Below are 19,520 nucleotides of genomic sequence, written 5' to 3' on the forward strand. Positions count from 1 at the left end.
ATGGTGTTAGGATTCGCAATAATTAAAGAAAAACATGGAGAAGTGCTGGCTGCACTCACAGATAGACCTGATCTTGTACAGCTTCAAAACTTGTTAGAAGTACCAAAGAACAAATGAGTGTATCTGAATAAGGGCCTAGGTTAGATAACACAGTATTAATATTAGGTTTTCTGAATTGCAAGTTTTCTAATGGTTCTGTTGAAAGATGCACTGAGGATACGAAAGCCAAATAATTTAATAAGAAAAATGTGGAAATACTCACATGAGCTAATTCTTATCCCTTTTTTCAAAAGGGGAAAAAACAAACAAAAACTTGAGAGACATAAAGAAAGTATAAAACATTTTAACTGGGGTATAGTATAGTTCTTATAACTTTTCTAGCCTGAACCATCTCAAAAGAGCAGGTTGAAGAAAAAGTAATAATATCCATCATATTGATGGCTTATTCAACTATTACCATGATGTCCCTGCATCCATTATGGATATCACAGGGGAGAAGGGGGAAGAATTTCAGATACAAATTCAGTGGGAGACATATAAGCAGTAGATGTCTCCATGGGCAGAATACAAATATCCACCAAGTCCTTTGCACACCCACCTCCATGGCAACCAAACCTGGGTTCCGTGGCTCTCCTACCCTTGGGTCATGCTCCATTTAAAGCTCTTTGGAGACAGAGTCCTGGTGATTTTAGATGGAGTCATTCATGCCAAAACCAAATGGTCACCTGTCCACTGAAGAATTAGGAAAGAGATGTCGGCCATTTCCCATACAGGATGGTTCCAGTTGGCACAACAAAGACATTTGTTCTGCCTTAATTTTTTTTTCCCAGTTCGGGGCTTGAGCTCTGGACCTGAGCACTGTCCTTGGGTTTTCTCAAGGCTAGAACCCTACCACTTAAGCCACAGCACCAATTCCAGCTTTTTCTATGTATGTGCTACCAAGGAATTGAATCTGGGTCTTTGTGCATGCTAGGCAAGCACTCTACCACTAGGCCAAATTCAAATGATCAATCCATTTCCAGTTCCCTATTTCAGAATAATGTGTTACTGAAGTCTACACTGAAAATTGAAGACAATTAAAATGTTCAAATACTCAGGGGTTTTCCTTTTTGATAGAATGAAATACAGAAGCATGTGTATCTACAAGGTGAAAAGATCCCCAGCCTTCTCAATGTATGTAACAAAGCAAGTCTCTCAAAGACAAGTGGCACATATTTTCTCTTATCTGTGGAAGCTATGAGAAGAAAAGCGAAACAACAAAAATCATGAAACTAAAGAGGGTCTTCCAGCAAAGTAAAAGGGAAGGAGAAAATAAGGCAGAGGGAGGTAAGTGAAGTGAGGATGCTGGGTCTAGCTAGCAGTATCTTGGTCACATGGTGGATAGGGAATTGGGTTTCACTGGCGCCATCTTGTCTTCATGGTGGAGGAAGGGGAAGTATCACCTCCCAGGTGATGGGTGTGCCTGAATTCCCAGAGACAGGGGCAGGGATTTGGACAATAGGTGACTGAATCTGTCAGTTCTGTGCCTGGAACTTGGGAGATTCTCCAATTTCCTGTGGCCTTACTCCCAGACCTGATCCTATTTTAGGGTCAGACCAGCTCAGACACCATTATGCCAGGCTTTGTGTACAGTTTCCTTTTTCTGGCTCTCCTCTTGTCATTATGGCATCCCACTTGAGCTCTCTATTGGGATTGATCTTGGTGGCATTGTTTTTCTGCTCTTTCTTTCTTCTCTACTCTCATGGCTCAGTTTTCTAACAGTGTTAAGTGCATTTGCAGGCCTATAGGTCATTGTGAAAGAGCCCACCTGAAGACACCAGCTTTCTAAAAGACTCCCAATCTACTTCTCAAAATATGGATTTTCTGTATCTTGCCAACTGGATTCATCTTACAACATAAGAAAGAGTAACAGAAAGACAATATGATCAAAATATACAATATGGAATGTGGAAATGCTATAATGAAATCCCTTCCTCTGTATAACACAACAATTAAAAGTATACATGAAATATATGTTAATATATAATACAAAGTAATTCCACATCTTCACTGGGTTGAACAATTAGATTTGGAGGGAGGTAGTGCTACTGAAATTTGAATTAATGGCTTGTGTTTATTAGCCAAATGAGCTATCATTTGAGCAATACCTCCAGGCATTTTTGCTCTACTTATTTTTTAGATACAGTCTTGCAGTTTTACCTGAGCAAGCCACAGACTATTATTCTATCTACCTATCTTATCTATCTATACATACCTCTGTCAGAGCTTGAATTATAGATTTTTCTGCACCATATCCAGCTTGTTCATTGAAATAGGGGCTTCTTAACTGTTTGCCCTAGCTGTCCTCTAATCTCCACCCTTCTAATTTCTACCCCTGTAGGAGCTCAGATTATAGGCATGAACCACCACAGAGTCCCCTTAATTATTATTTTTTAAATGTCCAATTTATATCATGTGTTTCAAGTTTTAAGGACAAAATCTGTTTCAGTTAAATATTTAAAATATAGTAATGATTTTCCTTTCTAGAACAGGCTGATTAGGGATTAGTTTGGATAAATAATAACCTGTGAAAACCTTTTTTTTTTTCCTTCCTTTTTCAGTGTAAGGGGTCCTAGTACACGAAATTTTGTTTCCTTTAAAGAAAGGGGAAAAAAAGCCCAGAGGCCTATACCTGTAACTCCAGCTTCTTGGGAGACTGAGATGTGAGGATCAAAGCCAGAGTGGGAAAACAAGTTGACTAGACTCTTACCGCCTGTTAATCAGCAAAAGGCCAGAAGGAGAGGCATGACTCCAGTGATAGAGTGTCAGCCTTGAACAAAAAAAAGCTATATGACAGCACAAGGCCCTGAGTTTAAGTCCCAGTACCAGCACACACGCACGCACACACAAAAATGAAGCTTCCCCTGTTTCCTCATATGTGCCTAAGAAATGGTTACAGAATGAAGACAAATGGATGTAGCCAATGATTACCAATTAAATGCAGACCTTGTCCATAAAACAAAACAACCAGAGTCTAGATCCCATGTTGCTTTTTCCTATGACTTATGACCTAAGATCCATCATACTCAGCCACTAAATGAAGAATTCAAAAACAGCCAAACAAAAACTATACTAGTAGATTTTTTGATATTTTATCCTATCTCAATAAACAGTTAAAAGCTGACAGTATTTTTCAAAGTCAGGCAGAATACTATAGTGATAGAGATTTTCTTTCAACAATCAATGCCATTTTTTTTTTTTTTTTTTTTTTTGCCAGTCCTGGGCTTGAACGCAGGCTCTGAGCACTGACTTGGACTTTCTCAAGGCTCTACCACTTGAGTCACAGCACCACTCCAGCTTTTTCTAGGTATGTGATGCCAAGGAATCGAACCCAAGTCTTCATGCATGCTAGGCAACTACTCTACCCCTAGGCCAAACTCCCAGCCCCAGACCAATGCCAATTTCAACAGTGTTAAGTGAAATGACAGGTGGCTATTGGTTTTGGACTGAACTCCTCACCCATACTAAAGTTCATGTCACTGAACTGAAATAAAACTATTTATTTGACCTGAGAAATCCAGCTCAGAGACAGGGAATCCAGCCAGTCTCTCCCAAAGACCAGTTTCATTTGGCATAAAAATGCCCTTTGCCTTAGTCTTTGAAAACAGGTAACCAGCAGTTCTCTGGTGTTCACCTGTTACTTGCTACTCTTGCTCCCTGTTTCTGTCTTACCAGTAACCTTTAAATGCTTTTTTGTTCTTTGCTCTCACTTTCTTCAGCCCTTCTGGGCCAATACAACCAAGTTCCTCTCCTCTGCTTATTAGAATAACTATTCAATTTTATGAAATGAAGTATTTCTCAATTCTACAATACAAAAGTAAATCCAACTGAGATCTTTAAACTATTGTCATTTTGCCCTCAAACAATAGTCACATATATTGAATGCCATTTCCTAATTCTAGTAGAAGATACAAAAATTTATCCTTTAATCAAAAGTAGTGATATACGAAAGTGGGGTCAGCTTAAAGAAAGGGAGTAGTAAGCTACCAGAACAAATGGCAGGAGAATAACAAAGCATGGCAGAAATATGATGGAAAATTGGGATAATGTGGTTTGGAATGTGAAAATATTTATTAATATGTATAAGCCTATCTCTTTGACTCAAGGAGGAAGACCATCTTGTAAAAGTGTCTACTGACCCTGCTTGGACCCTTCTGGTTGAGTTTATAGCTGGCTGGCTGGATGGATGGGTGGATGGACAGATGGATCTAGTGCTAAGGATAAGAACCTTTCAGTTACAAGGGGAGCCTGAACCATCTTGTACACTATTTGCACTCCTGTCCACACCTACCATTACCTTTTGCATCACACGGATCTCTAAGTAGCTTGGTCTCATTCCCAGCCATATTCAGGCCTAGATAGAGTAGGTGTGATCTGGGGCCTCAGGTGGAAGTGATATCCACAGTTCATTGTGTGTGAGAAAGAGAAATGGCTCAGGGCACTGGGTCTCTCCAGTAGCTTCAGGCCTTCCCTCAGTCAAGCCCAACAAATAGAATCTGGGCTGTTTCATTCCCATCTCAAGACACAAAGGGCTCTTGTCCCTGTATGTATCGGGAAATGAGTGGCCAAACTCAGTGCAGCTACTAGAATCCTCCTGGCATATGGCCCTTTTCATGCCTGGGGCAAGCAAAGGAGGCAGCTCCAGTTCTTCCAGTACAACAGACTTCAAAAGATTTAGCAGTAACTTCCTCATGATTTCCTCTCCTAGAACACCCCTCTGGCCTTAGGTCAGACAGAAAATGGGGAGGGGTCTTTGGTGTAAAAACCAAAGAAGGGTTGTAGCCAAGAATGGTGATTTTGTCTACCAGCACAGGACACTGATGGGAAGAACACCAACCAGTGTGCAGAAGGAAAGCACCTTATTCCAGCACTAGAAATAAGTAGGCTTAGGATTGACAACTACAGCTTTTTGAGCACAGGAGAAACTAGCAGATATGATAGTATTCACAGAGAAAAATCATGCCTGAGTCTTGCAGGAAGTCATGGCGGGAAACTGGGTACTTGGGCATGGAGGTGGGGAGGCCTTTGTCATTCCCTCACTGAAGTCTTATTTAGTAAGTACAATCTAAACAATTCTTAGTATTAGTATGACAAAGACAGACAATAATAGTCTATGGGGGAAAACATCCATCTAATAAAAACCTCTGGCATGAGAAGTATGTTTGTAATTGTCACTAAATATGTGCATGCATGCATGCACAAGTGCACACACACACATGCACGTACAGCAAAAACTTCCCAGAAAATCATCAATTAAAAAAACAACAAATACCTAGTAGTAGATATCCAATGGTTGCTTAGCATGACAGTAAATCCTTAGAATTCTGAAACAGAAGGAAGGAGGAGGAGGCCTGGATTCTCCAGGGTACTGCTGGTGGTACTGCTGGGCCCTGGCCAATGTTCCCCATTTACTAAATAAACAATCGGCAGGTGAGCTACCCAAGATTTCTGGAAAAGGTGATGAACACAGTGCAGGAAAGGAAACCCTCACAAAGACCATTGTGTATTTGCCAAAGTTGGGTGCGATCTTAGAAGCCATCCAGTTACTTCCCTATTTGAAGGCAAAATATTAATAGAATGCATGCTGGGCCACCCCACCACTGAGCCTCAGTTTTTCTCTTTACTTTTTAGGTCCAGTATTAGAGCTTGGATTTAGGTCCTTGAGCTCTTGCTTGGCTTTTTCTGCTCAAAGCTGGGACTTGGGTCCCAGAGTGTGGCCTAGTGGTAGAGTGCTTGCCTAGCATGCAAGAAGACTCTGGTTTGATTCCTCTGTATCACACACACAGAAAAAGCCGGAAATGGTACTTTGGCTCAATTGGTAGGTCTCTTGCCTTGAGAAAGCCTGAAGACAGTGCTCAGGCCCTGAGTTAAAGTCCCAGGACACATGTGTGCGCACGCACACACACACACACACACACACACTCACACACACGTACACACACACATAAAGCTGGGCATGGTAGCTCACTTCTGTAATCCTAGTTATTCAGGAGACTGAGCTCTGACAATCACAATTCAAAGCCAGCCTGTGCACTAACGAATGTGAGACTCTTATCTCCAGTTAACCACTAGAAAACCGGAAGTGGTGCTGTGACTCCAGGGGTAGGGTGGTAGCCATGAGCTGAAGAGCTCAGGGATAGCGCCCAGGCCTAGAGTTAAAGCCCCATGACCAAAAAAAAAAAAAGCTGAACTCTACCACTTCAGCTATCACTCCACTTTCAGTTTTTTGCTGGTTAACTGGACATAAGAAAGAAAGAAAACATTTTTTAAAAGAAAAATCTGTGACTTTTCAGTTTGGATTAGTTTTGAGCTGCTAGCCTCAGATTTCAGCCTCTTGAGTAGCTAGGATTATAAACATGACTCACCTTTTACCTGGCTTAGCCCCAATTTTCAAACTGGATGTTTGCCTGGAGCATACAAATCAGTATTTCAATTCTTTGAACACTTAAAATTCTGAAAGGAAAGATAATAACTGATATTCTGGATCAGGTTTTTGGAGCGAGAGAGCCACAACTTCCTAAAAGAGCTTTTACTAAGAGCAAGGCCTAGGGGAATTCTGTGAAAAACTTTCAGAGTGTTCAGTGATTTGAAGATTCTATCTCCTGAGGTCCAAAAGGAAAGGACAGACTGAAAGACCCCAGGTCAGAACCATAGTGCTGTCATCTTAAAGTTTAACTCATGCTTTTGCTAACTAAGGAACAGTGGCAAGTTGGCCATAGATTAAGGGAGCTGGCAAGCAACTTGTTCACTCACACCTCAAAGCAGTGATGCTGTGAGGTGCGGGGGAGAAGCTGACAGTCAGGGTTTACATAGTCTCCTCAAAGGCAAATGTCACAGATTTACACCCATCAGGTGGTCGGATGAGATAAGATGGGGATTGGGGAGCTTCCCAGGCTGGTGGAAACCAACGGGAAGTTCTAAGACACTGGGTCCCATTCAACTGTCAGAGAGTAGTTTTATGGTTTGGGAACTAATGCTATACAATGCTATACATGCAGTCTAATTTTCACACCAAATAGGTTGGTTCCTGGAGCTTATGGACATCTGTGTGAACAATGGCTGACTAGGGCTCAGAAGTTCCTGTTTGTGCAGCCTCTGGGTCCTTGGAGATTTTTATTCTGCTTACTGATGGGGAATGGTTTTGGATCTGGGGTTAGTTATTTTTCATCTTCATACCCTGGGCAGCTTAATGGACAAGACGGTTGCTGCTTCAGAATGAGGGCGCTTTTTAATAGTTTGTAAGCACACCTTACTAATACCTGTATCTCTCATAATTGGGCAGGGACTTGTGTAAAACCCGACCCTGCCCCTTCCCCATGGTAGTAGTTTTTACAAGCTTAGCCCACGTTCTGCTTGTTCTGTTATCCGTAATGTCCTGTTTGCTCTGCTATCTGTAGTCGACAACTAGCCGGCAGTAGCACCATCCAGGCCTTGAAAGGAGCTAATTCTATAACAGGTCAAGGGACATTTTCCCCAGGACCGTGGGCCCGTTAAGGAGCAGACTTCTGTGCCTGACCAAGCTGTTTCTGGCCTCTGTACAAATTGTTTAAACCCCCCCATGTAACACTTTCCCTGGGAGGTTGCTTGGAAGACCCCTCCTTCTCCTCAAGGCCTGGGATTAGGGCAAAGGGCAACTGCCCACGGCCTGTTATCTAAATCCTGCAGCTAACCAGCATTCTGGGCCTTGAAAAGAATAAACAACATGTGTTAACTAAATTAGGGTTGTTTTCCCATACCAGGGGCCGGAGATGTGTAACTCAGCACGTACACTCTATTGTACTCTATCTAAATGATAATTGGTCAAAATGTATAATTTGTTTCACAAGGATTGGCTGCCTGCGTGCAGACCTGGTTGTGATACTTTAAACTTATTGGCTGTAAAAGCGCGGCCTCTGTTGTAACGGACTGTAGGACTGTATAAAAAGTCACTCCCGAGACAGATCGGGGCTCTCAGCCACTGACCCAAACCTCACAGATCTCGAGGTCACGTGTACCTGAGAAGCCCGAGCATATGCCCGAATAAAATCCTCTTGCCTATTGCATCCAGTGGTCCCTGTGTGTGTCCTTGGGTGCGGGTCTCCGCGGGTCTTTCAAGACGAATGAGGCCTGGCTACATCCTGGGCAGCTCTAAGAAAGATGAAGTGATTTTGCCTAGGAACTTCCTCTCTCTGACTCTCTGCCTCCAGATGAAAAGACCAGATATGGAGTCAAAGCTGCCAGAGGCATTCATTCGTTCCTGTAAGAATATGAAAAAGAAACAAAGGACCCGTTGTCCTGGTTGCCCTTGGAGCTGAAAACAGCCTAGAGAAGGAGCCAGGCGTGCTCCAGGCACAGCCCTGCCACCCTCCCCTGAGCCCTGAGCAGTGGCCTGTACCCAGCCTCACAGAAAAGCAAGTTCTCCTTGCATTTGCACTTTCTGCTGCGTAAGTGCTTTGAGCTACTCTGATGTTTCCTGGCATGACTAATTCACCAAGTGAATTCTAACTAAGCAGATATCAGTGGCAGAGCCTTGTAGCAGGGAGGCAAATCCAGCAAGGTATAAAGCAGAATATACAATGATACAGCTACTGGCTCAGCATGAGTGAAGCCCTGGGTTTGATACAAAGCACTAAGTGAAAAAGAAAAAAATAAAATAAAATGAAACCAACCTACAAGATAAATCTCACTATATAGTGTGCTGGTGTTAAAAAGATATATCTTGCCAGATCCTGGTAGTTCCCACAAGTAGGCTTAGCTAGTCAAGAGGCTGAAATCTGAGGACTGTGGTTTGAAGACAGCCAGGGCAGCAAAAGTTCTTGAGACTCTCACCTCTAGTTAAACACCACAACATACAAACAAAGTAGAAGTGGAGCTCAAGTGGTAGAGAGCTAGTCTTGAGCAAAAGCAGCTCAGGAAGAGTACCCAAGCCCTGAGTTCAAGCCCCAAGACTGGCAGTCATGCATATACACACACACAAATGATGTGGCTGAAGTTTACTGTCAGAAAAGCCATACACCAAGTTGATCAGGTTCAACAAAAATGGAATCAAGTGAGGTGTGGTGAATCATACCTGTAGTCCTAGATACTAGGATGCAGAGGCAGAATTGCTTGAGCCCTGAAGTTCAAGAAAAGCCTGGTGGCAGAGAGATGTCACAAACACACACACATACAAAAGCCTTCAGGACAACGAAAGAAATGGAGGCATTTCTAGGACCTTCGTGCACTTTCAGGATGAACAAAAACACCTTGTCAGTCAGTGAAAAACCTGTAAATGATCTACCATTTAAATGTGGGCAAAGCAAAGCAAAAACATGATCAATCAAGATATGCACTAAAGAAATAAAACAGTTAACTCGACAAAGAAACAACAATCAAAAAAGTTGTGGTTCCAGACAAAAATAGTTGTGAATTCAAGGTTTTGTTTTCTGAGACAAGGTCTCACTGCAATCCAGGTTAGCCTCAGATTCTTGGATCCTCCTGATACAGCCATTTGACTGCTAAGATTATAGTCACGTGCTACAACTGCTAGACTCGTCCTCATTTCTATTTTATTTTTGTGACTTTTTTTCTACAGTGTGTCCATGTTGAACTTTTAGTAATTTTTTTTAAAAAAGAAAAATGTAAATGTTCTTTTAAAAAAATCCCCATGTATGACTGGTACCATTAACTGAAAAAGGCTAAATACCTTTTTTTTTTTCTTTGATGATACAGGGTTGCATACTTGCTAGGTAAAGTGCTCTGTGCTCATATACATCCCCTGGCCTCAAGCATCTTTCAGATATCTCAAAAAGCTTTTCCAGCCTATTTTTCTGTCTGGAGAAAGAACATGGGCAGGTAGGAAGGGTGATTACTGTCACCCAAGAACTCATGGGAATTGGATTGTAAGCAGTGGTTCATACCTATAATCCTGGCTGCTCCAAGGGCAGAGATTCAGAAGGAACACAGTTCAAGGCTGGCTTAGTCTAAAAGTTCTCCAGATTCTATTTCAACCAATAGGTGAGTATGATAGTATTTACCTGTCATCCTACTTATAGGGGAGGCCTAAGTCATGGTTACAGGTCTGGTGGTGCAGGAGACCCATACAATTCTATTTGAAAAATTACTAAAGCAAAAGGAGCTGTAGGCCTAGCTCAACTAGTAGAGCACCTACCTAGCAAATATAAGGCTTTGTGTTCTAACTTCAATAATGACAGAAAAAAAAATAAAATATTTCAGGAATTTTGTTTACAATTCTTTGAAATAGACAAAATAAGAGAAAGAACCATAAACTGTGAACACCAAATATGTTATTTTCTTCGGGGGGAGGGGTCAGTTGTGGGTCTTGAATTCTGGACCTGAGCACTGTGCCTAAAGTCTTCAGCTAAAGGCTAGTACTCTACCACTTGAGCCATTTCTGGCTTTTTCTATGTATGTGGTACCTGGGAATTGAACCCAAGGCTTCATGCATGCTTGGCAAGCACCCTATCACTAGGCCACACTCCCAGCCCCATCAAATATGTTTTGAAAGGGCCTAAAATCCTGCGAGATAAGCCAAACACTCTGTAGCAGATGAATCCTGTGAATGTCTCGTTCTACCAACGCAGACACAACTCACAATAAAGGAAGAAACCTAACTTTAACACATTCATATTGTCTCTCTCTCTCTCCCCCCTTCCCTTCCCCCCATCTCTCTCCCTTCCCGTCCTTTCCCTTTCTGCTTCTCCATTTTTCCTCCTCTCCTCTTTCCCTACTCCCTTCTCCTGTTTCTTTCCTATTCTTATCCCTCACCCCCCTTGCTCAGTGCTCAAGAGTGAACCTAGCTAGGGCCCTGAGAGCTAGACAATCATTCTTCCACAGGCTCTATCTCCAGGCCCTAGCTGATTAGCTAGTGTGACTGTTTCTTGAAGAGGCTTCTCACTGATGCAGGGTAATGTTAGCATAGGCCCCAAGTTGGACTAATATGACCTTTGATCTAGGCAGTTTTCTGGAGATGGGAGGAGAGAAAACCATTTATTTTTCTGGCTAACACTGCGCATGACACAGATCCTGTGTACGAGGCCAAAATACAAACTGACTTTGTATCCAGTGGTTTGTGTTTGCTCCCAAATGACCACAGGAATATACCCTCCAAAATCAGACATGGATATCTTTTCAATATGGGAACTTGTGCTGGATATGGACATATTCTGAATTTAAAGGCAGAACTGAAACTCCAAGAATAACTGTACCATATTTACACACATATATTTATTAGTTATGATACAAAGAATGGCTTTGGACAAATCAGTGCACAAAATGCTGAGCTTTTCTACATATAAACACTGACAAAGAAAAACAGGCTCTTAAGAAGTAGGGAGAAGCTGGCACAAGAGGCTCGTGCCTATAATCTTAGCTACTCAGGAGGCTAAGTTCTGAGGCTTATGGTTCAAGGACAGCCTGGGCAGGAAAATCTTTGAGATTCTTATCTCCAGTTATCCACAAAAAGCTGTAGCTTAAGTGGTAGAGTGCTAGCCTTGAGCCAAAAAAGCTCAGGGACAGTGCTTAGGCCCTGCTGAGTTCAATCCCTGGGACCAGAAAAAAACAAACCAAAACAAAACATCTTTCATTGCCAGGTGTTTTTGTTTTGTTGTTGTAAGTGTATTAGATCTAAAATCCAGAAGAAGAAATATATCTAGCAAAAGGGACATGTGTTATATATATTTTTTCTTTTTTTCTGATTAGATGGGTTTTCATTGGCTTTTGCCTGGGGCTGGCCTCAAACTGTGATCTTCCCAATTTTAATCTCCTGAGTAGCTAGCATTATAAGAGTAAGCTACCCTGCTTGGCTTATGTGTAAACTTTTTCATAATTTCTGGACAACTTTGCCCCTTTTTTATCTCCCTTCCCCAAATAACTCTTTCCATGATCTTATTTCCAAAAATATCACCCAGTGATCTGGCTATGAGCTTAATACCCTGACTTTAGCTTAGAACTTAGACATGAGAAATATGACATTCTGTCAAAATCAGAATTCCCATTCCTGAATCTAGTAACACTGAGAAAAAGACTTAAGCCACAGCATCCTGAAACACATACCTGTCTACATCCATTGCATTTTCAAATACTCAACTAATATAGACAACCAAATGGCTAAAATGAAAAAAATCACAAGTGTAGACAAGAACAGAGATCCAGAACTCTCATACACACCAGGTAAGTAAACACACATTGATATAATCCCTTTGGAAAGCTGTTACCCTCTACTGGAGTTGAATAAATAACCACTGCACAACCCAGTAATTCTACTTTTCTACTAATCTGTCATGAAGAAATATGCATAAGAATGTTCCTAATAACATCATTCAAAGTAACTTCAAAGTAGAACCAACTCAATATTTATCAATGGCATAATGCATTGTGGCATATGCATACAATGGAATATTATACCAAACACTGAATGAAGGAAGAGTTTTAAAAATACAGCTGGGGCCAGGAGTTTGTCCTAGAGGTAGAGTGCATGTCTAGTATGCACAGAGCCCCAGGTTTGATTCCTCAGTACCATATACATAGAAAAGCTAGAAGTGGTGCTGTGGCTCAAGTAGTAGAGCACAAGCCCAGAGAAAAGCCCAAGAACAGTGCTCATGCCCCGAGTTCAGTCCCCAGGACAGGCAAAACAACAACAACAACAAAACAAACAAAAAACACAGCTGGATGGTTCCGATCATAAAGTCTAAAAATGTGCAAAACTGAGACTGAAAGTACAGCTCAGTGGTAGGTATCTGTGCTGGGATGCACAGATTCTCTAGCCCTCAATCAGAAACAAAAACAAAAATCAAACTAGAACAACAAATCTGCAGCAGAGCTAATCTATAGCAATGTTAAGTGGAGATAGTGCAGGGTAGAATGGAAAGCTACAGGGAAGAAAGCCCTTGGAGAATGTTGGGAAGTTTCTGTTTTCTGATTTGGGTGCTCATAGTATGGTGTTTACTTTGCCAGAAATCTGTCTAGCAAGATATTTTATGTGTGTACTTTTGCTTAATTTTGTTTGGCATCAGTGGAAAGATTTTTTTTCCAAAGCAGTACTTAGTGAGAGTGCATCTCATTCAGAATGCAACCAAAGCAGCTATAGTTGTCTCAGAGACCTACTCTGTCGGAACTCTAGGAAGCTTTTTTCCAAGACTGTAAGCACAGTTTTTGTTCATTCTTGTGTTATAATGTCTAAGGGAAGACAGCAGTTTGGATCTCACATAGTAGTTTTCTGCCCCCGCCCACCTCCTTTTTTCTTTATTTTCTTCTTGAATACTACCAAGTAAGACCCTGTCTCAAAACAAATAAAACCCACTGTTTTTCAGTATAGTTATTTTTCTTACTCTGTTTTCACTTTATTTTTTTTAATGTTGTTTTTTATTATATTTATTTATTTATTTATTTATTTATTTATTTATTTATTTATTTATTTTGCCAGTCATGGGCTTGAGCACTGTCCTTGGACTTTCTCAAGGTTAGAGCTCTACCACTTGAGCCTCAGCACCACTTCCGGCTTTTTTTTCTATGTATGTGGTACCAAGGAATTGAACCCGGGTCTTCATACATGCTAGGCAAGCACTTTAACCACTAGGCCAAACTCCCAGCCCTCACTTTATTTTTTTTGCATTGAAAATACTATTCTGAGAGGAGCCCAGGATATAAGAACAAGTTGAAGACCTCAAGTTTATTCCAATATTTAACCATGGAGTAATCAAAATGTACCAACAAAAGTAATCCTCACCTTAGGGATTAGATGCTTTGTGGTGGCTGGGGCTGGGGCAGATAAGGTCCCCCATGGAGATGGGGTGTCAGAGGAAGCTAGCTGTGTCATATCCATGTAGACACCAGGAATGAACACCATAGTCCATGGCTGGTGGCTCCTTGTTTTTCAGAGAACTTCCAACTAAGGTGAATCTCTATAGCCTGAATTGTAGTTTCCCTTGTAGCCACAGCTAGTTTGCCTTAATTTTAGAAACAACTCAAAGTCCCATTTTTCAGCCCATCTTACATCACCATTGTTCAAAATGGAAAGAAATAAAAAAGCAAAATCATTATTTCTATTTAAAAAAATCAGACAGCTTGGTGCTGGTGGCTCATGCCTATACTCAGCCTATTAAGGAGGCTAAGAGCTAAGAAATTCAGTTTGAAGCCAAGCTCAGTAGAAAAGTCTAAGAGCTGGTCAAAGGCAGCCTGGGTAGGAAAGTCTGTGAATCACTTACCTCCAAATACCTACCAAAAAGCCAGAAGTCGAGCTGTGGCTCAAGTGGTACAGAGCTAGCCTTAAATAAAGAAAGTTCTGGGACAGCACCTAGGAACTGAGTGCAAGTCCCAGAAATGGCACCAAAAAAAAAAAAAAAAAAGAAAGAAAAAAGAAAGAAAGAAAGGAAGGAAGGAAGGAAGGGAGTGAGGGAGGGATAAAAGTATTATGAGAGGGGCCAGGAGTTTGGCCTAGTGGTAGAGTGCTTGCCTAGCATGCAGGAAGACCCAGATTTGATTCCTTGGTACCACATACTTAGAAAAAGCTGGAAGTGGTGCTAAGGCTCAAGTGGTAGAACTCTAGCCTTGAGAAAAATCCAAGGACAGTGCTGAGGCCCTGAGCTTAAGCCCAGGGCTGACAAAAAAAAAAAAGTATTATGACATACTTTTGGTCATTCTGAAATTTGAAAAGGAAAAGATGTAAGAAATGTCAGGGTTGATGGTGATACTTAGCTGTAGAACACGTGCTTAGCATGCCCAAGGCCCTGAGTTCAATCCCCAGTACCAAAAAATAAAAAATAAATGAGATGTGTGATTATCTCTCCTACACAATATCTTCAAAAGCCAGAGAATAAGTCTACACCCATATCAACTTGAGTGTGCTACATGTCATGAAGTCAGAGATGAAGATTCTGATAGTCCCTAACACTGCTTCCACCTGTAACATCCCCTGGGAATTATACCCTGGGGAGGTGTTCCTGGCCTTCTTTCTTCTGTTGTCTGTCACTTGTGGCATTTGAGATCTGTCACATGCTGCATTACCTAGTGGTGGGAGAAATTCACTCTGTAGTCATCAGCCTGGCCTACTAATTTAATTTTAGCTCAGAAAGGCAAAAGGTAAAGAGAAATCCTCTGCCTAAAGTTCCTAGGTATTTGGGCTACTCTGAATACAAGACAGAAAGAAAAATCTCTATTTGAAAATAATAGTGCATTTGTCAAGTTGATGGGGAAATAAAATCAGGTAAAGCCCATCAAATGAAAGTTAAAAAAACATTCTTTTATAGGGAAAGGGAGGGGGGGGGGAAATGAGGACATGGAAACATCTGGTCTACCTATGTCAATCTGTAGAGAAGGCAAAGCAATAGAAAACACACAAAACTTGCACAGGTAAGGCCAAATGCAACTCTTCTAAAAACACAAGGCATTAAGCACCACCTTCCAGCTGTCTAGTGCCTGCCTCCCTGACAGGATTGCTCTCCTTCAGTCTTTAGGCAGGAAACAAGTAGAGCTGGTTTGAAACTTGCCTGGACAACCAGAAGCATCTGGCTCATCTTGCCAGCAAAACTCACACCATAAATCTTAGCCTCATACCACTTCAGGCAGCCTCCACCTTACTGGTTGGGAGGAGGGAAGCTGATAATGAACCTTGTTTTCAAGGTACCAAGGATCCAAGACTTTCATTAAAAAGTTGTTTGTTTTTTTTTAAAGTGAGCATATTCTGTCTTTGTTAGCAAGGAATTACAACATCACAAAGCTAGAAGAGGTCAGCTCCTGCAGAGGTGACTCTTGTACCTTCATTCTTCAGATTCTAACAAACAACAAAACAACCAGCCCTCTGGTTCAGAAAGTGTGGGACACTGAGCACAAGAATTGCGCTTAGCCAGCAAAACATAATGCTTCCCATTAATTATTTACAAGCACATCAAGTTTCTAAGATGCTGGGTTGCTTTCAGGTTAATGGCGAAGTGACGCTAATTTTTTTTTTCTGACCTGAGAATGCAAAATGAGTCCATCCTCTTTGGTTGGATCCCTTTAAACCTTCTGGAGACTGACAGGGCTACACTGAATTCTATTTTGCCCACGGAGGATCCACTGCGTTTTAATTTCCATCACTGTGAAATGGCACATACAATTCTAGGTTTCCGGGTTCTGGTGCCAGGAGGAATTGAGAAGGTATAAAGTTCAAGTGCCTTCAAAGCTATTAACAACAAACAAGCAGACAAGCAGCTCCTAGGCCACGCCCACCTCCTACAGAGGATTTCGCTGGTAGATCCACCACCACCACCACCACCACCACACTCCCAAGCTCCCAAATTTCAGAGGGACCCAGTGTCAATCCCCCACACCAATGGGCATCACAGGGTCCCTCTCTTGAACCCAGCACCTGAATCATGTCTTTGATCACCTGTGGGCTTCAGAAGGCTCCAGGCTATTTTCCAGGCTGACATCTGGCTGCACCATCTCCTGTTTCAGTTCTCCGATCTCTGAGGCGATTGTGTCAATGAGCTATTCAAAGACAAAAATAGTATGACGTCAGCAAGGGCAGAGGCGGGGCATGCTTAGAGCCCGGATAGCTCCCCACACTCCAACAGGAGATGACCGCCTATTTTTATTTATTTTTTAAAAATCTTGGTCTGTGAATTTCCCCTACTGAAAGGGAAAAAAATAAGGTGGAGACTGCAGCTTCCCCTTTAATTAAAAAAAAAAGGAGAAGAACTTAGGTTTCGGTCAGGGAAGAAGTTGGGTTTCTGAATTGTAATAAGGAAAAGAATCTGACTCCTAGTTGGGTTGCTCAACACTCACTCGCCTGTCTTGTTAAAAGAAATCACTCCCAAGACATTAATTGCTTTTGCCATAGTCAATATTTAGACTATAGAAATATGCTTCTTTAAAAGGCATGTAGTAGCCGGGAGTTTGGCCTAGTGGTAGAGTGCTTGCCTAGCATGCACGAAGACCCAGGTTCGATTCCTTGCTACCCCACATACATAGCAAAAAGCTGGAAGTGGTGCTGAGGCTCAAGTGGTAGAGTGCTAGCCTTGAGAAAGTCCAAGGACAGTGCTCAAGCCCTGAGCCCAAGCCCAGGACTGGCAAAAAAAAAAAAAAAAAAAAAAAGGCATGTAATAATGAGAGGCATCCGTAGCTCACACCTGTAATCCTATTTAGGAGGATGAAATATGAGGATTATGGTTCAAAGCCAGACTGGTTAGAAAAGTCTTTGTGACTCTTACCTCCAATTAACCACCAAAAAAAGCCAGAAGTGGAGCTGTGGCTCAAAGAATAGAGCACTAAAGCACCTTAGTGACAGTGCCCTGGTCCTGAGTTCAAGCCCAAGGATTGATATGTACACACACACACAGAGAAAACATACAGTAATTACAAATTGATCTACTTTCTAGTGCTAGGGATCAAACCCAGGGTCTTATGAGGGTTAGGGAAATGCTCTCTCACTGAGCCACCTCTCCAGTCCCACATTTTGTTTAATTCATTTTTTTCACTTCCTGTCCTCTCTCTCTCTCCCTCTCTCCATGTGTCCTTCTCTGTCTCTCATTGGTACTGAGATTCAAATGCAGTGTTTCACACTTGCTAGATGAGCATTCTACCACTTTCATTGTACACTCAGTGCCCCCCACTTTTGTAGTTGTTCACTGATAGGCTCTGACATTTCTTTAGCCCATCACCAGCCTCAGGCAACAATCTTCCCACTTATGCCTAGCTGGAATCATATACATAAATCACTATACCCAGTTTATTGAGGGTCTTGCTTACTCGCTTAGTGCTTATGCTGGCCTTAAATGGCCCCACAGCTTGATCTTTTCAATATTTCCACCTCCCAAGTATAGCTGAGATTATAGGCATGATATACCATTCCCTACCCTGCCTGCCCTATTCCTCCCCTGCCCCCATACAGTATTTTAGCTATTTAGCATTTGTTAAGAGTCAGGGCTGGGATGTAGCTCAGTGGCAAAGACCTTGCCTAGTAAATGAAACATTCTTAGTTTGATTCCTAGAACCAAGAAAGAAAAGAGGCAGAGTGAGCAAGAGAGAACAAGAGAGAGAGAGAGAGAGCAAGAGGCATAGTGGTATACACTTATCACTTGTCCCATATACTTGGGCTGCTAAGGCATGAGAAACACTTGAGCCCAAGAGTTCATGCCAACCTGGGTAACATACTCAGATTTTGTCTCTTTCAGTGAATGAATGAATAAAGAATAATAAAGGGTTTTGGGTTTTTTTTTCCCAGTCCTGGGCCCTGAACTCAGGGCCTGAGCACTGCCCTTGGCCTTTCTCAAGGCAAGAGCTCTACCACTTGAGCCACAGCACCACTTCCAGCTTTTTCTATGTATGTGGTACCAAGGAATCGAACCTGGGTCTTCCTGCATGCTAGGCAAGCACCCTACCACTAGGCCAAACTCCTAGCCCCAAGAATAATAAAGCTTTTAAAACCTAAAAAAAAAAAAGAAAAATGTAAAGCCAATGGCTCACACCTGTAATCCTAGCTATTCAAAAGGCTGAGATCTGAGGATCATAGTTTGAAGCCATGCTGAGCAGGAAAGTCTGTGAGACTCTTATCGCCAATAAACGGTACAGAAAAAGCCAAAAGTGGCACTGTGGTAACAGTGGTAGAACACTAGCCTTGAGCACAAAGCAGCTCAGGAACAGCACCCAGGCCCTGAGTTCAAGACCCAAATCTAGCATAAACATATAAACATACATACATACATACATACATACATACATACATACATACATAAATATTAAAAAGCAACCAGACAGAAAAAAGGCAAGAAAAAGGAGCTGCTCAAGTCTAAGTCTCTGCTTAGTATTTTTATTGGTTGTTTTGAAGAGTTATACACAAAGTGGCTTTTTCCCCCACTCAGACTCTGGAAAGGAAACTTCTTATAGGCTTCTGAGAAAAAATCTGATCCCATCCATCCTATATACCTTCTGGGTACCCACTTCATGCTAGGCATAACAAAATGGAAAGTAAGACTAGAAACTCTGTTCAAATGGAGATGGCATTCCAGTGGAACAGACAGACAGTAACTCTGATCAGTAATGCTGATAAGTTCTGGAAAGAAGGTAAATTAAGGATGGTGATAGAAAGAGCAACCCGGCCAGGGAGTGGGGAGTACGATACTAGCTAGCATGAGTTGTCATTTGTAAAAGTGATAGAGTCCTGGGCCAGGAGTTTGGCCTAGTGGTAGAGTGCTTGCCTAGCATACACAATGACCTGGGTTTGATTCCTTGGTACCACATACATAGAAAAAAGCAAGAAGTGGTGCTGAGGCTCAAGTGGTAGAGCTCTAACCTTGAGAAAGTCCAAGGACAGTGCTCAAGCCCTGAGCCCAAACCCAGGACTGGAAGAAAAAAAAAAAAAAAGATAGAGTCCTGAATGACAAGTAAGCCATGAAAAGATGGAAGGAAAACCTAGCCTGGAGTCTTGGGAAGGAATGTGTGAAAAGAGGCAGACAGGTACCACATCAGGCCTCCAATGAAGGAACGAGTTTTCTACTATTAAGTAACATTGGAAAGTTTTAAGT

General features: G+C 41.9%; 1 protein-coding gene across 4 annotated transcripts in view; it reads right to left on the reverse strand.

Moving 5' to 3' along the window:
• Rin2 (Ras and Rab interactor 2) overlaps positions 1–19,520 on the reverse strand; it is a 178,030-nt gene that overhangs the window by 55,165 nt on the left and 103,345 nt on the right. For 3 of the 4 annotated variants that reach the window (XM_090351930.1, XM_090351931.1, XM_090351932.1), the window contains one exon: positions 16,385–16,485. In XM_090351930.1, coding sequence (XP_090208056.1) covers positions 16,385–16,485 — 101 coding nt within the window. Of the gene's footprint in view, positions 1–15,969; positions 16,129–16,384; positions 16,486–19,520 lie in introns of those variants that run through there. The other variant, XM_090351933.1, reaches the window with a different exon arrangement.

This window comes from Megascapheus bottae, chromosome 18 (assembly GCF_031878675.1).
Source record: "Megascapheus bottae isolate mThoBot1 chromosome 18, mThoBot2.hap1, whole genome shotgun sequence".
NCBI lineage: Eukaryota > Metazoa > Chordata > Mammalia > Rodentia > Geomyidae > Megascapheus > Megascapheus bottae.